The sequence below is a fragment of the Eumetopias jubatus genome, unplaced genomic scaffold (assembly GCF_037043125.1).
Source record: "Eumetopias jubatus isolate StellerSeaLion01/CBP00866 unplaced genomic scaffold, mEumJub1_p1.0 scaffold_13, whole genome shotgun sequence".
Classification (NCBI taxonomy): Eukaryota; Metazoa; Chordata; class Mammalia; order Carnivora; family Otariidae; genus Eumetopias; species Eumetopias jubatus.
The window spans coordinates 74,833,874-74,850,345 of NW_028274819.1; the positions used below are offsets into that span (position 1 = coordinate 74,833,874).

Below are 16,472 nucleotides of genomic sequence, written 5' to 3' on the forward strand. Positions count from 1 at the left end.
TGACTGCATTTGGCATGACAAGGGTAGGGAGGGGCCCAAGGTGATCCAGAGGCTGCTGACAGGGGAGGCCTAACCTGGTTAAGAACAAGAGACTCCACAGGCTTAAGGGGTGGGAGGTGATGCATTTTCAGACACACATTAAGTTTGAAATTTATTACAACATGATACTGAAAAACATAGTGTTTAGTCATAAACAGTACATACAATTTAGTCAAAAAGGCACTGAATTTAAAGCTAAGAGTCCTAGGTTCTAGTCCCAGCCTCTGCCAGTTAATAGCTTTATGACCTTGAGCAAATCACTTAACCTTTCTAGGCCAGTTTTATCTCCCTAAAAACATGCTTGGTCCGTCCGCCTCTGGGTAGTGGGTTTAAGGCTCTTCCACCACACATTCTGCAGTGGTCGTTTGACAGGTATAAAGTTCTAGAACAGTGTCTATAGTTGACAGTAAGGAATTATGCACTTAAAATTTTAAGAGGGTAGATCCCATGCTAAGTGTTCTTACCACACACACAAAAAAATTTAAAGCAAAAAAGGGAACACAAACTTTTGGAGGTAATGGGTATGCTTATTATATTGATTGTGGTGATAGTAACATGAGTGTATGTCCAAATTCACCAAACTGTCTACGATAATTACGTGCAGTTTTTGTATCCTAAGTATCCCTCAGTTATGCTGGGAGGTAAGTGCTTGATAATATTTTCTTCACCTTCCTGTCAAAGTAGTTATCAAAGTAGCATCAGTAGTAAATGATGATTTGCATACAATAGAAAATAGAAGTGAGAAATGGAATTTTGAATTTGAAAGGAAAAAAGTTAAATGAGTCACTTATTGTAAGTATCTGTTTTTAATTCAGCATTGATCAGAAAAGGAGGGTAAAGAGGGGCCTGCCAAAGATTTAACATAGGATAGGAAGACTGAACACAAGCTTTAAGCTGCTTGGTAAGTAAAAAGATTTGTTAATATTTGCCGGAATGTCTCTGCTGCAGATAAGAAGCCAACTCTATCAGGAGGAAGAGTACCATGGCTCTGAGCAGGAAAGAATGAGGAACGAAATCTCTGACCTAACAGAGGAGCTTCATCAGAAGGAAATCACTATAGCAACTATCATGAAGAAAGCTGCCCTTCTGGAAAGACAGTTAAAAATGGAGTTAGAAATAAAAGAAAAAATGTTAGCAAAACAGCAGGTACGCAAGCAGGCAGGACAGCCCTTGTCCGGGTCACTGTCTTGCCCAGTGCAGACCGTGGTTTTCCTCGATGACCAGCAAAGCACTGCATTTCTCGGTGTTGTGTCTGAAACTAGCCTCACAGAAATGCTTGCTGGAGCCACATAAAGCCTTTACAAAATATGCAAAGTGTCATCAAAACAGAAAGAGGGCAAAAGTGACGACACAAAATAATTGCATTAAATCTCATCCTAACATTTCCTTGTGACCCATATTTTGATCACCTCCCACAGCATGCTCTAGTCAAAGATTTCTTCCTGAATTTGTGTCCTGTAGTTCCATTAATATTTTTGTCTTTAAAAAAAAAAAAAAGCCTCTATTCCAGCTTTTTGTGGATACTTCTCACCCCTATTTTATGTATTTATTTTGGGATTTTTTTTTTAAGATTTTATTTATTTATTTGAGAGAGAGAGCATGAGAGCGGGTTGAGGGGCAGAGGGAGAAGCAGGCTCCCCACTGAGCAAGGAACCTGATGTGGGGCTCCATCCCAAGACTCCAGGATCATGACCTGAGCAGAAAGCAGACGCTTAACCGACTGAGCCACCCAGGCGCCCCATATCTTGGGGTTTTAAAAAAGGATGTTGAAACATGAAAATTAGTCCGTATTTACTGAACATTGATTCAATGCACAGCATGGTTCTTGGTTAAAAAAAACAGCAATTATACCATTCTACTGTTAAAATCCTGCAAGTAACTTCAAAGTCCTCCCTCCCTTCCTTTTTTCCTCCTCCCTCCCTTCCTTTCATCCTATTTCTTTTGAAATTCCCTCAATCCCTTACTCATCATCAAATTGGTGACCTGTTATTAAAAGCATAGGGGTTATCTGTTTTTTTTTTTTTTACTCCAAATCGAGAGGCTTTGAGAGCACCATTCCATAACTATAAGCATTTGAGGGTCACTTCACCAAAAAGATGGCTATTTAAATCCTGTCTATTATAAAAACGAGAGTCAACCTTTGTCCAATTATAAACCTTAAAATGTGATTAATTTGTACAGTACAGAGGAACACAGCATAGGTGGGATAATAGCATAGGCTGTACCTGTAGAGGAAAAGATATTTTTTTAAAAAATTTTATTTATTATTTATTTGACAGAGAGACAGCAAGAGAGGGGACACAAGCAGGGGGAGTGGGAGAGGGAGAGGCAGGCTTCCTGCAGAGCAGGGAGCCCAATGCAGGGCTCCCTCCCAGGACCCTGGGGTCATGACCTGAGCTGAAGGCAGACACTTAATGACCAAGCCACTAGGTGCCTCTAGGAAAAGATATTGAGAGGTGTTAGCAGTGATCTGGGTAGTTGGATTACGGATGCTTCTTATTTTCATCTTTATACTTTTCTATGTTTTTAGATTTTTGTTAAGGAGAATATATTTTGGGGTGCCTGGGTGGCTCAGTCGGTTGGGCGTCTGCCTTCGGCTTGGGTCATGGTCCCAGGGTCCTGGGATCGAGCCCTGCATTGGGCTCCCTGCTCAGCGGGAAGCCTGCTTCTCCCTCTCTCACTACCCACTGCTTGTGTTCTCTTTCTCTCGCTGTCTCTCTCTCTGTCAAAGAAATAATAAATAAAATCTTTTTAAAAAAAGGAGGATATGTTTTGTAATCTATGAAAGTAAATCATTTCAAGGGAAGTGTTTTATATAGAAATGAGGCCTATATGATAAAAGAGCAGATATTATGTCTAAGTACTGTCAAGTAGAAGAAATCAGGGAAAAATAAATACACTAGAAGAAATGAAATAGTCACCAAAAAGAAAGAGGGTAGTTTGGCAGACATATTAGAACAAAATTAAATATAAAAGTTACATTTGCATATTGTAAAAATTAGGTAGTGAAGAACTCCATGGGCAGTGTTATTGGAGCGTTTTTTTTTTTAATTGTGATTTCTCGGGGCGCCTGGGTGGCTCAGTCGTTAAGCGTCTGCCCTTGGCTCAGGTCATGATCCCAGGGTCCTGGGATCGAGCCCCACATGGGGCTCCCTGCTCAACGGGAAGCCTGCTTCTCCCTCTCCTACTCCCCCTGCTTGTGTTCCATCTCTCACTGTGTTTCTCTCTGTCAAATAAATAAATAAAATCTTTAAAAAATAAAAATAAATTGTGATTTTTCTGGTGCTTATTTGCATACAGTAGAAAATAGAAGTGAGAAATGGAATTTTAGAATTGAAAAAAAAGTAAATGAGTCGTTATTGTTGGTATGTGTTTTTAATTTAGCACTGATCAGGAAAGGAGGGTTAAGTGAGGGCTGCCAAAGAGAGAACTGAATGCAAATACTGATTTAGGATGACCATGCCTAATCAGTGTTTCTCTTCACTACACTTAGAAAACATTTAGGTTAGGGCACCTAGGTGGCTCAGTCGTTAAGCGTCTGCCTTTGGCTCAGGTCATGATCCCAGGGTCCTGGGATCGCGTCCCGCATCGGGCTCCCTGCTCAGCGGGGAGCCTGCTTCTCCCTCTGCCTGTCTCTCTCTTATGAATAAGTAAATAAAATCTTTAAAAAAAAATTTAGGTTAATAAAATTAATTTTAATACAATTATGAGCTTTTATTACGTATTTTACATTCACTTTTACCTACCGATCTGCTTTCAGGTCTCAGATATGAGATATAAAGCTGTCCAAACGGAAAACACACACCTGAAAGGAATGATGGGAGATTTAGACCCCGGACGGTACATGGTAATAATGCTGAAATCATTCAGTAAATGGAACTGAGAGATTACAGAGTTAGTCAGGATTTACCCAGACCTTATTTACTAAGCATTTCCTGTGTCAGGCAGAGAGGGGTTGGGTGGCAAAGTATCTTGCACTTGGATTGAACTTAATTTTTATCCTCAGGCTGGAACATTTGAATTTCGAGTTTTCTCCTTTGCTCTTTTCTTGGATTGGGCTAAATTCTGATCGTTTCCTCCAACATGCTACTTGCTTGCTTTTGCTCCTGCTGTTATCTCTGAAATCCTCCATCCTACATGGCCTGACTCACATGTCAGCCTTACCCTTGATGAAGCCACCCCTGAAACCCCAGGCAGAGTGAATTGGTCCATCCACACTTGGTCTGTATTTTGGTCTCATTTGTTTGGTAGCCTGTCACTTCCCGACTGGATGGTGAACAGGGACCATGTTTTATTCCTGTCTGTTGCACCAGCACCTCGAAATGTCAGGGGTATAGTAAGTGTTCACTGGATGTTGATTGAATATAAGGGAGGATGAACAAATGAATGACTGAGGATTGACCTTGTGGTTTGAACCAGTGGCTCTATAGATTAACACAGGGCAGCTAAAACAGGCTCTGGGCCTTTCATTTTCCTTATTCAATATAGCCCTTGAAGGTGGGTTTTTATATGTAAATAGGAGAACTTTTATTTATCAAACTAAGGAAATACCATTGTTACTTGTTTAGCATTTATTTGCTCTGAGAGAAAATTCTAAAATAAAATAATGTTCCTGCCACTGAGAAAATGGAGAAGTTAAAAGATGAACATGGGTGGTCACTTCAGTTTCCTCAGCTATGACGTGAGGAAGTTGGAGTAGGGGTTCTCCATGATGCTGTATTTCTGTGAGAGTAGGTTCTCGTTCCCATAATGGTAAGTGTTCTAGTGTCAGAGAGTTAGAAGCATTCTTCAAGCATTCTGCCTTCTTTGGCCCCGATGACAGATTCTGTGATCGGAGGACAGTTGGATAAAAAGGAAAGTATATATGGTTTCCCTATCTGTTACATAAAATCTGTGTGACATTTAGGACTCTTATTTCTAAATGCTTGACACACAAAAATTTAAATTGGGTCCTGCCCCCATGAGTATCTTTTTTTTCCCCTCTCACAGAATGGTTTTTGTGTTATTTTTCTTTTTATTTCAAACTAAATGTTTTTCGGTGTGAATTCTGCGTCATCACAGCCCACACTGAGCCTGCTTCACACTGGCTTGGATAGGCATTTGGCTTTCTTCATTGATTTGTTTTTTTCAAGAAATAAAACACATAAAGATATGTAAAGAAGAAGCTAATTGTCCCACTGCTATCTCCAGTTCCAGGTTGGACTCCAGAGATATCCAGTGCTAGCAAACCAGTGTGTAGCCTTCTATAACTTTTTTCTGGCTCGTGCACACATCTAGAAGGGATGAGCTGAGTGTCCCTTTATGGAAATAAGTGTATAATAAGTACATTATTCTCAACTGCTTTTTAACTATATATCATGGACATCTCTAGAAGACAGGAGGAAAACATCTTTTTTCCTTCATTTCTTAGGAAAATCAGTATATACTCATGTAGAATATATAGAATTTTTAATAAATTGCATCACACTAGTGATTTTCATGCAGTCTCTTTTTTCTTGCTTTTCCCCTTCTCCTTTGCTCTGTTTCTCCACCCACCTCAGACCCCATCCACCGGATAACACAGGTTAACTCTTCAGTATGTATCATGTTGTACTTTTTCATATCTATGAACTCACGTGTGTTTGTGTGTATGTGTGTGAATATATATACATATAGGTATGTAGTCATATACCTATTTTGGGGTTTTACTTTTTTAAAAAATTGGATTTACATTATACACACTTTTCTGTGTCTTATTTTTGTTCACTCAGCAATATCCTTTGCAAATCCTTACAAAGCAACTGGTTTAGGTCTATTTCATTTTGTATAATGGCTTAATAATAACACATGATGTGAGTGTATCAAAATTTATTCAACTGTTTTTCAGAACCAATTCATTTCAAATTAATTCAACTCTTTCTAGATTTTTGCACAAATAAACAATACTGTAAAAAACACCCTCATACATATATCTTGGAACAGCTTCCTAAGAATGGAATTGCTGGGGGCATCTAGGTGGCTCAGTCGGTTAAGCGTCCAACTCTTGATTTTGGCTCAGGTCATGATCTCAGGGTCTTGAGATTGAGCCCCAGGATCTGCGCTGGGCATGGAGCCTGCTTACGATTCTCTCCCTCTGCCCACCTACCCTCTCTCTCCCTTATAAAAAGAAAAAAAAAAAGGAATTGCTGAATGGAAACATATGCTTTTTTTTTAAAGATTTATTTATTGGAGAGAGCACACAGGCAGGAGGGGCAGAGGGAGAGAGAATCTGAAGCAGACTCCGTGCTGAGTGTGGAGCCCGTTGTGAGGCTTGATCCCATGACCAAGATCACAACAGAGCCAAAACTGAGAATCGGATGCTTAACCAACTGCACCACCCAGGTGCCCCTGAATGCTTTAATTTTAAAACATTTGTTGTCAAATCATATTTCTCCCATCTCGCTATGTGCACACCTTTTTCTTTCCTCCTTAGCAGCAAGAGGTTTTATTACTCTTTTAAATTTTTGTCAGTCTGATGGGTGTAAAGTGATTTCTCAGTAGTACTTTAATTTCTACTTCCCTGGCTACAGTGAGATTATTTTTGTATATTTATTGGCAGTGGACTATGAATTATATTCTTTGCTCATTTTTCTATTAGGATGTTTTTTTCTTGTCAATTTACAACAGCAATTTCCTAAATTTATTGTCTATAATTTTATTTATATCTTTTTACCATACAAAAAGTTTTCAACTTTTATTTGTCAAGGCACCTGTGTCGCTCAGTTGTTTAAATGTCTGCCTTTGGCTCAGGTCATGATCTCGGGGTCCTGGGATCGAGTCTTGCATCAGGCTCCCTGCTTGGTGGGGAAACTGCTTCTCCCGCTGCTTCTACCTGGTATTCCCCCTGCTTGTGCTCTCTCTCTCTCTGTCAAATAAATAAATAAAACCTTAAAAAAAAAACTTTTATCTGTCAGACACATGTATCTTTTTGTTTACAGTTTCTGAATTTTCTTCCTGGACTGACATGGTTTTTCCAACTTCTTGACAGTATACACTGTTTGTTAGAGTATCTTCAATGACTTTTACATTTTTTCATCTAAGTCTTTAATCTATTTGAATTATAATTTTACATATGATATAAAACAAGAACCCAATTTAATTTTTATGTGAAAGTTAAGTTCAGTTTATCCAGTTTTTCCAGATAATTTCCTGTTGGGTTTTATTTGGAATCAAAATAAGTTTACATATAACTTTAAAAGAATTGACACTTTGGGGATGCTTGGGTGGCTCATTGGGTTAAGCGTTTGCCTTCGGCTCAGGTCATGATGCCGGGGTCCTGAACCCACATCGGGCTCCCTGCTCAGTGGGGAGCCTGCCTCTCCCTCTGCCTGCCGCTCCCCCTGCTTGTGCTTGCTGTCTCTCACTTTTTCTCTCTCTCTGTGACAAATAAATAAAATCTTAAAAAATAAAAAGAATTGACACTTTTATAATAGTAAGTTTTCTCAATCCAAGAATATGACGTGGCTTTCCATTTCTTCATATCTCAGTTTATGCTCTTCAATAAAATCTTACAATTTTCTTTGTATAGGTTCTGTACCTTCCTTTTAGAATTTATGCTTAGGTGTTTTATAATTCTTATCACTGTTATAAGTGGGATATTTTCCTCTTTCCATGTAAGAACTTATTGCTAATACAGTAAAAAAGCCAGACTGTCTTTTAATTCTAGTGGGCATTTTACTAGGGGTTCTTAGGGTTTTTTGAGATATACAATCACTTTAACAAAAATAGATAACTTCAACTCTTCTTTTCTACTGTTCATATCAGTTATTTTGCCATACTGCATTTGCTAAAACCAAGAGAATATGAAATAATAATAGTGATTGCTGACAAAACTGTCTAATTTCTGACTTTAGATGAAATTGTTTTAAAGTTTTACTGTTTAGATAATATTTGTTCTTGGGTTATGGTCTTAATTCTTTTTATTCTTTTAATTAATTCTTTAATTCTTTTATTCCTAGTTTACTCAGAGTTTTTAAGATTTGCTGCTGGCTTTTATCAAATACCTTTTCAGCATAGATGACACCATGGGGTTGTCTGTTGATTTGTTGACGTATAATAGACTATGGTTGACACATTTCCTGATAGTGACCCATCGTTGAATTTTTGGAATAAACCTTCTTGGTCATTGTATTCATTTGCTTTGGCTGCCATAACAAAGTACCACAAACCAGGTAACTTAGAACAAGAGAAACTTCTTGTCATACAGTTCTGGAAAGAGAAGCCCCAAATCGAGGTGTCAACAGGGCCACGCTGCCTCTGAAACCTGTAGAGGATGGTTCTTCCTCACCTCTTGATAGCTTCTAGTGATTTGCCAGCAATCTTTGGCAATCCGTGGCTTAGAGGTACATCATTCCTGTCCTCTGTCTTCACAAGGCATCCTCCTTGGATCTGTCTTCACATGGCCTTTCTCTGTTTCTCCATATTGTCTTCCCTCCATGCGTGTCCTTCTCTGTGTCCAGATTTCCCCTGATATTTGTAGAATACCTGTCGTACTGGATTAGGGCCCACCCTAGTGACCTCACTTTCACTCGATTGCCTACGTAAAGATCCTTTTTCCAAATAAGGCCACGTCCTGAGGTACTAGGAGTTAGGACTTAAACATTATCTTCTTTTTGGTGGGGGGACAAAATTCAACCCCAGTCTTACTTTAACAATTTTGACATATTCCTGGATTCTATGTGACAATATTTTCAATACTTTCTATATAATTTGTAAATAAAATACCTTCTCCCCTTCTGTAGGTTGCCTCTTCACTCTCTTGATTGTTTCTTTTGTTGTGCGAGAACCTTTTTAGTTTGATGTAGGCCCACTTGTCTATTTTTGCTTTTGTTGCCTGTGCTTTGGTGTCATACACAACAAATCATTGCCAGAACCAATATCAAGTGTCTGTTGCCCATCTGTCTTCTTCTAGTTTCAGTTTCAGGTCTGATATGTAAGTTTTTAATCTATTTCAAGTTAATTTTTTTGTGAGTGGTAGAAGATAGAGGTCCAGTGTCATTCTTTCACCTGTGAATATCCAGTTTCCCAACATTTATTGAAGAGACTGTCCTTTCCCTACTGTGTGTTCTTGATGCTTTTATTAAAGATTAGTTGACCATACTGTGTGGGTTTATTTCTGGGCTCTCTATTCAGTTCTCTATCTATTGCATGCCACAGTCACCACAGAATGTTTTCATTCATTCATTCATTCATTCATTCACTCATTCTGTAAATATTTATTGAATATGCCTACTGTGTATCTGGCAGTATGCGAGTGTTGTGAATAAGTCAGACAAGATCCTTGAATTCGTGAAACTTAATATTAGTAGAAGGAGACCATATATTACCAGATACAGACAGTTACCTGGATAATTACACTAGAGAGTGATAGGAAGGCTCAGAATTCAGGGACCCTGATAGGGGTTACCTAACCCTGTCTTGGGAGCAATAAAAGGCATCTGGGGAGCAGTCAACCAGACGGATTGGTGGGAAAGAGTCATGGTGAGAGAATAGAATGTACAAAGACCAAAGATGAGAAAGAGGGAAACTGGGAGAACCGTGTAATAACAAAGAGCTGCTACTCATTCATTGAGTGTTTATCACATACATGCCTTATAATCTGCTGAATGCTTTACATATATCAGTGTCTGTCTATATCCCTATAACAAGTATATGGTGGTTGGCTGTGACAATCTCATTTCACAGAAAAAGGAATGAAATCTTTAGGTTTTTAGGCAAGTTTTTATCCAAGATCACATAGGTTGTAAGTTGGTTTGAATAACTCTAAATGCATGATACTAACTGTTATAAAACCCTGTGGTTCTCTCTGTTTCTTCCGTTTTATTCACTGGCTCCCCACCCTCCTGTTCCTGCCTCTACTCGTTCCCCAAATGTTGCTGTTGGCTTTTTGCTTCTCCTTAGAGGCTAGATCCATCAACGACTCCAAGTTACTTCCTCTGCTTTACCCAGTGGCTTCCAAGCTCTCTCCACTTCTCATACACGACATGCTTTTCTAACATAATCTTTCCTTGTGTTATCCTTCCTTTCAAGAACATGTGCTCAGTTTCCAATAGGAAGTCAGAACTCTTCATATTCCATTGCTTCCTTAATCTGGCTCTCCCACTTTGTTTCCCTTTAGTGACTTACACAAATCCTCTGCTAGAGCTAGGCCTGTCTTAGCCTTATCTGCATATGTGATAGTCCTTTCTCATGCCCTTTCTTGCTTCCAGGCCTTCACACGTGCTTTCCTTCTAGCTAAAAATTCCCTTTTCCTACTTCACGTAGCCATGCCCTATTAATGTTTCAGGTAACTCAGCATAAATTTTACATGTCATACAAAATCTTCTTTGATTTTCCTCTGCTCTGTTAAGTGTCTGTCCTTGAAACCATCATAACATCCTTTACTTAACATCTATCATAGTACAATGGTAAAATTGCCTATTTCTTGTCAGCTACCCAACCCCTACCCAGTAGGCTCATTGAGGGCAGTTATGGTCCTAGTTTACCATTGTACCCAAGCACTTAGTACAATGCCTGAATGCAGGAGGCAGTGAAAAAATATTTTGTTAGATTAGTGAATGAACAAATCAATGAGTGAGTGAGTGAGGGAATGAGTGAATGAATCCATTATATGCCCTCCACCTGAATGCTTTCCTTTCCTTTACCAAAGTAAAGACATAGTTGTACTTTACTAAATCCTACCAGTCCCTTCAGACCTAAATTAAATTATATCTCTTCCATGAATTCATCTTCAATTACTCTAGGCTCCATTTACTTCTTCTTTCTTTGACTTTCTTTAACAGGTATAACAATTTAGCATCAAGTTTTGAATTGTCTTCTTTTATTTTTTAATTGTTTTTGTATGTCTTGTCTCATCAGTCATAGACTCCTTGAGGGAAGAAGTGTACTATATTTTATACTTCTTCATACAGGGTTTGGTATAGGGTAGGGCTCAATGAATATTTGTGGATTTATGGGTCTCACCTGTAGTGTAAGAGGCATGAATAAATTTTCATGGAAATTATTGCTCACGTCATTAAGGAAAGTGCCAGAGCCTTGTTTTATCTCACCTCCTACATGATCTTAGTCCAGTAGTTGTCGCCATTCATTGATTCAGAAAACATTTGAGTTCTACTTGGTGTAACATAATTTAATACATAATTACACTTTATATGAGTCACTATTTTTTTCATACATGTTAATTTTGTCTACTCAGTTTTATTGTATTTTCCGTGAAGGCAGGGTCACTTTTTCATACTTGATCACCTCTGTAGCACTCAGCACATATATATATGTATGTACAGTACGTATTTGTTTAAAAATTGGTTAATTGGATATCATAAAATGGAATGCCACTGATGAATGGCCCTCAGTGTGATGCCTTATTAAAATAGTATTTAATCACATACACTTTATGTAGGATTGTAATTCATATAGATAGTTGACTTTATAATTGCTCCCTTTTATTTTTTGTATGTGAAGGTTTGGTATTGACTTTGATAATTGAAATAGTCAAGCCATTCCCCAAAGTGAAAGATCTCAAGTGTCTATTGAATTAAAAAAAGAGCAAATATAACTCGTTGTTCTTTAAGAGTATGCAGTCTAGGGGCGCCTGGGTGGCTCAGTCGTTAAGCATCTGCCTTTGGCTCAGGTCATGATTCCAGGTCCTGGGATCGAGCCCTGCATCGGGCTCCCTGCTCGGCGGGAAGCCTGCCTCTGAACCCTCTCCCACTCGCACTGTTTGTGTTCCCTCTCTCGCTGTGTCTTTCTCTGTCAAATAAATAAATAAATAAATCTTAAAAAAAAAAAAAAGTCAGGGAGGAACCTTAAAAATCTTTAAAAAAAAAAAAGAGTATGCAGTCTATTATGTGACTTATCTAGCATTCATTATTTGAAAGATTTCACATTAAAGAAAACTCCTATCTGTTATGTGTTAAAATCCCATGAGATAGTTAATTCTTTCTGAAATAATTGGAATGGATAAATAAACATAGAATTAAAGAATGGGCACTGAAATTTTACCTCAAGCAATAAGAAACAAAATATTTACATCATTATTTTTAGGTTTTCTGAAATATGTGGTATTTGGATAATATTCAAACAATAATTATTTGTTTTTCCTTTCTAGACAAGTGAAATAACTGATATTAAGGTAGGCATTTCAAAATCACTAGAACTTCGTGAATTTTCTGCTTGACTAACTGTGAAGCACCCTGCTTACTCACACTTAGGGAAAGAAAGTTTTAAAAAGGCCCTCTCCCAGAGGTAGGAGTAAGAGTGGGTCCTGCACTCGGTTATTACCCGTTGCATGCTTGGGGCTGTGGCAGCTCGCATTTTCCTCGGCAGAATCCACTGATGAGACTAACCACCTGGTATGTAAGTTCTCCTCAGGTCTCATGAGCTGCTTAAAATAGCAACAGAAGTATCTCTGAAAAAGATGTTTTCCTGGATTTGTGCAAGAACGATTACATAGAGACAAGTGTGAGGGGTTGACCTTTATTCTCCTCCTGGGTAGCTATTGAAAAAATCAAGTTTATCATGATAGTTTTTTGTGATTCCATATTACCTTAGACCCATAAGTGTATTTAGTAAACTTTCCTTCATTTAAGAAAGGTATCATAAAATCAGATTTAATCAGAACTCAGAATTTATGGTAATTTTTAACTGATTTGCCCTTCACTATCCATAAAGTTTGCCAAATAAAATAATAACCTAAAAAATTAGTACCCTCACAAGTATCTAATCCATCATTTACATATTAAAAATTAATATACTAACCATAAAACATGGTTAAAGCTGGTCCTTCTGTAGAAATACTTTGTTAGACTATTATTGTTGAATATACGTGAATTTATAAAAAGAAAAAGTGTACATATAAAGTACTATTACCCAAACACTTCAGTAACTCAACTGGCCTCATGTCAAAGCATGTAGGCACTAGGAGGTTTTGCCATTTCAAGAATGAAGCAATGGGTTAAAACTATAAACCCCTAAAATTTGGGGGAAAAATTTGGAATAACAGGGCTATAAAATAAGCCATCAGAAATACAGAGATAGAATTTAATTAGTGCCTATTTTCACATGATAACCATCTAGTGGAGGATTATTTCCTGAAATTACTAGAACAATATTTAAAAGAAACATGAAATGAGAAAGTCCTAAAATGTTGTTGTCAAGGAAAATAGAATATGCTTTTAAATATAAATCATGTAAATACATCACCTGTGTAATTTTTTCAGGTCATGTTCACAACACTTACTTAATTATGGTGCATGTAGAAAATTATGGAGTCTTTAAAAAATTATTCCTCTCATTCTTAATTACTTTAAACCAAACACGGGGCCAAAAAGAATCACAGATGAAATCTAATTTTATAGAAAAAGCTTAAAGTTATAACTGAGCAGCAGACCATCAGGAATTATATATTTTGATGAATAGGTTTTTTTTTTTAGGAGTAAAATTTTGGATCTTTTCCATGACCTTTCTTGGCCAGATCTGCTCAAATGAGTTATTTTCCTTAAGAAGGGCAAAATTTTATAAGACCACCTCCTTTATATGTATTGTAAATCTGCTCTCATTTTAGAATAAACAATCCTTTCTCTTGTAGCACATAGTACAGATTACTCTTTTATCTGCACTGGTGTATCTCAAATGAGCAAATGTGAAGGCATACTAAAGGCAAGGGCCTACCAAGCAGAGAAATACCGTGAAAGGTCCTTCTTTTCCAAAGGGCACCTTGATCAATAGCTGTATAAACACATAACCCTTTCTGTATTGTTTTGGGGGAATTTGCCCTCCTGGAGAATTTTCTTTCATTCTAAAGATTCATGAGCTTCTATAACACATTAGGCAGTAAACAGAAAATGTAGTAAGCAGGCTTGGCCTTTGAAGCAAAAAAATAAAACAAATAGGTAAACATTTTTAATACCTAATATGTATACATTTCTACACTTATTTGTCAATCCTGATACTAATACGATAGTATATGAGTAATTTAGAACATGCAGTTCCGTCAAAAAAAAAATTGTAATGACTTATGGGGTGCCTAGCCCATGAAATGTCTTCCATGTCAAAGCCTTATATTTAGAAATTTCAAAATAAAAGTTCTAAGCCATTTTCATCTATAATCTTAAGAGCTTTAAACCACAGAAGTTTGGAGCTTCAAAAATGATACTTTATCCATGTTACGCTTTTTGTGCTAGAAGCGTATTGTTAGAAGTATTGTTGAATCAGCAACTACATGACTCATAGATACCTACATCATAGGACCAGAAAGGACTACGTAGACTCATTTAAAGCGTTTTCATGAGTTTTCTTGTGAGACTATATCCTGTTTTTTTAAAACTTTGCGAAAAGAAAAGTTTAGACTCTCCCTAAGAAACTTCTTACAGCATTTAATTCAAAAAGCATCAGAAATCTTTGTTCTTGCTCTAAACCACTCATTTTGTGATTTAAACATGTTTCACATTCTCTTCTTAAGACACGTTAAAAATTGGGTGGCACATACCAGATAGTAAAACTTCATCATGGAGCCACACTCCTCAAAACTGTGGTATTGGCCCCATCTCAGCTGTGAGATCTTTGCTTTAAAATGGTCCAGAAGCAGACTCTAGTCTATATGGATTTTGTATATAATTTGTTGCATCACCCAACAGTGGAGAATCAGTATATGATTTTCTGTAATGACATGTGTTATTGTCATCAGAGAAAAAGTCTTTCAAAATTGAAATGTATGTTAATTCTGGTTCCATTATTAACACCAGAAGGCATACCCTATAAACATGAAAACTCTTTAATCCAGCCAATCTGTTCTGGATACAGAATGCTAATGCATACGTGAGCATGGACACTAGTCCATGAAAAGCAATGCTTTTCTTGCGAAGTGTTCAGTGGTACCTGTCACTGGGTATCTGTGTCGTGAGGAGGTGAGAGCGGGAAGGGGCTTTAGGAGGTACACAGGAGTAGAGCTATATCTTTGGACTCCAGTGGAAGACCCCTTCCAACAGACATGTCTAAACACACAGAAAATATGCATCACTTATAAGGAACAGTTTTTCAGTGATTTTGTTTTTTATTCTCTAGAGTATGGATTTTACTAACAGGGAACATTCGAGGCCTACATCTGTTAACAAACTGGAATATGAGAATGAAAGGCTCCGAAATGATCTTGCAAAACTTCATGCCAATGGCAAATCAGCATGGGCTAACCAAAATACCTATGAGGAAATGGGACTGTACACCTATCAAAACCAAATAAAAATGGAAAAATATGAAGATAGGTATGTTAACTCCCGTATATAAGGACACAAATGTATGCACATTTAATAGAAATGTATTTTGAAACAATTCAAAATAGAATTTTATAAACTTGCTCTTCAGTTGTTTAAATTTTATTTTACAGTGAGAATGCATAGTATAGACCTGTTGTTTTATATGAAATTCTGTGCTGTCGATAGCTTTCGAAATCTAACAGGGAAATGGGTAGTGTTAAAGTGAATTTTCATCACTTCAGACACTTCTTAGACACTGATGTGGCAACAAAATATACAAGCAAATATTTTTTAATGTCATAAGAAAAACTAGATTTTCATATGTTACATATATTGTTCAAAGTAGAAATACAGGACAATGTCACTTCCGATTTAACTTCAGAATATACAATTTATACCGACACTCCAGCAGCAGCAACAAACTTAGTGGTCACTTCCTAGGGAAAGAATTGGACAAGGGGTACGAGGTTTCCTCTGAGTGAAGAGAAGCATGTGGAGAATTAATATCTGCTATCCACATGATCCCCTTTTAAAGTGTCTTAGTTCAAAATTTAAGTAAACATGTCAACTCTAAAATCAGACTAATTTATTCAACTTTAATAAAATATTTATGGAATCAAATCTGTCTCTGGAGAATTTTCATTCTTTTTCCAGACTTGGAAAATTCTCAGCAAAATAAACAAGTTTCTTTTCTAGCAGGACAGCTCTGGGTCATTAATATGTTAGTGTACATTGTGAGGTTCAAGAAGGGCTGTGGTGTGCAACACTTCTCAAACTTATTTAATATCAGATTTATTGACATTTCGTGGTGCCGCGAAATGGTAAATTGATAGGACCCAACTTCCATAAAACTTTTGCTCAAGAACTCATAATACTTAGCAGGAAAATCTTGCATACTGTTTTCATATAATGTAATATTTACAACCTTGGGAAATTTACTTAACCTTTGTGATCCTCAATTTCCCATTGATAAATAGGGATAATAATTACAAGTTTTTTTGTGAGAATTAGAGAAGAACACATAGTTCCATGTAAACCATGCATTTCCATAAATGTTAGCTATTCTTATTGATGTTATTATTACTAACAAAAATTTTAGCATAATAATATGAATACTTCTTCAACAACTCACAGTGCCTAAAAAGTCAGTGTTGATGGCCAAATGGC

The 16,472-nt window shown here is 37.2% G+C and overlaps 1 protein-coding gene across 1 annotated transcript in view; it reads left to right on the forward strand.

Moving 5' to 3' along the window:
- Positions 1–16,472, forward strand: part of DEUP1 (deuterosome assembly protein 1) — an 82,059-nt gene that overhangs the window by 50,680 nt on the left and 14,907 nt on the right. Inside the window, exons 10-13 of the mRNA XM_088017795.1 lie at positions 988–1,185; positions 3,800–3,886; positions 12,164–12,187; positions 15,118–15,314. Coding sequence (XP_087873921.1) covers positions 988–1,185; positions 3,800–3,886; positions 12,164–12,187; positions 15,118–15,314 — 506 coding nt within the window. The remainder of the gene's footprint in view (positions 1–987; positions 1,186–3,799; positions 3,887–12,163; positions 12,188–15,117; positions 15,315–16,472) is intronic.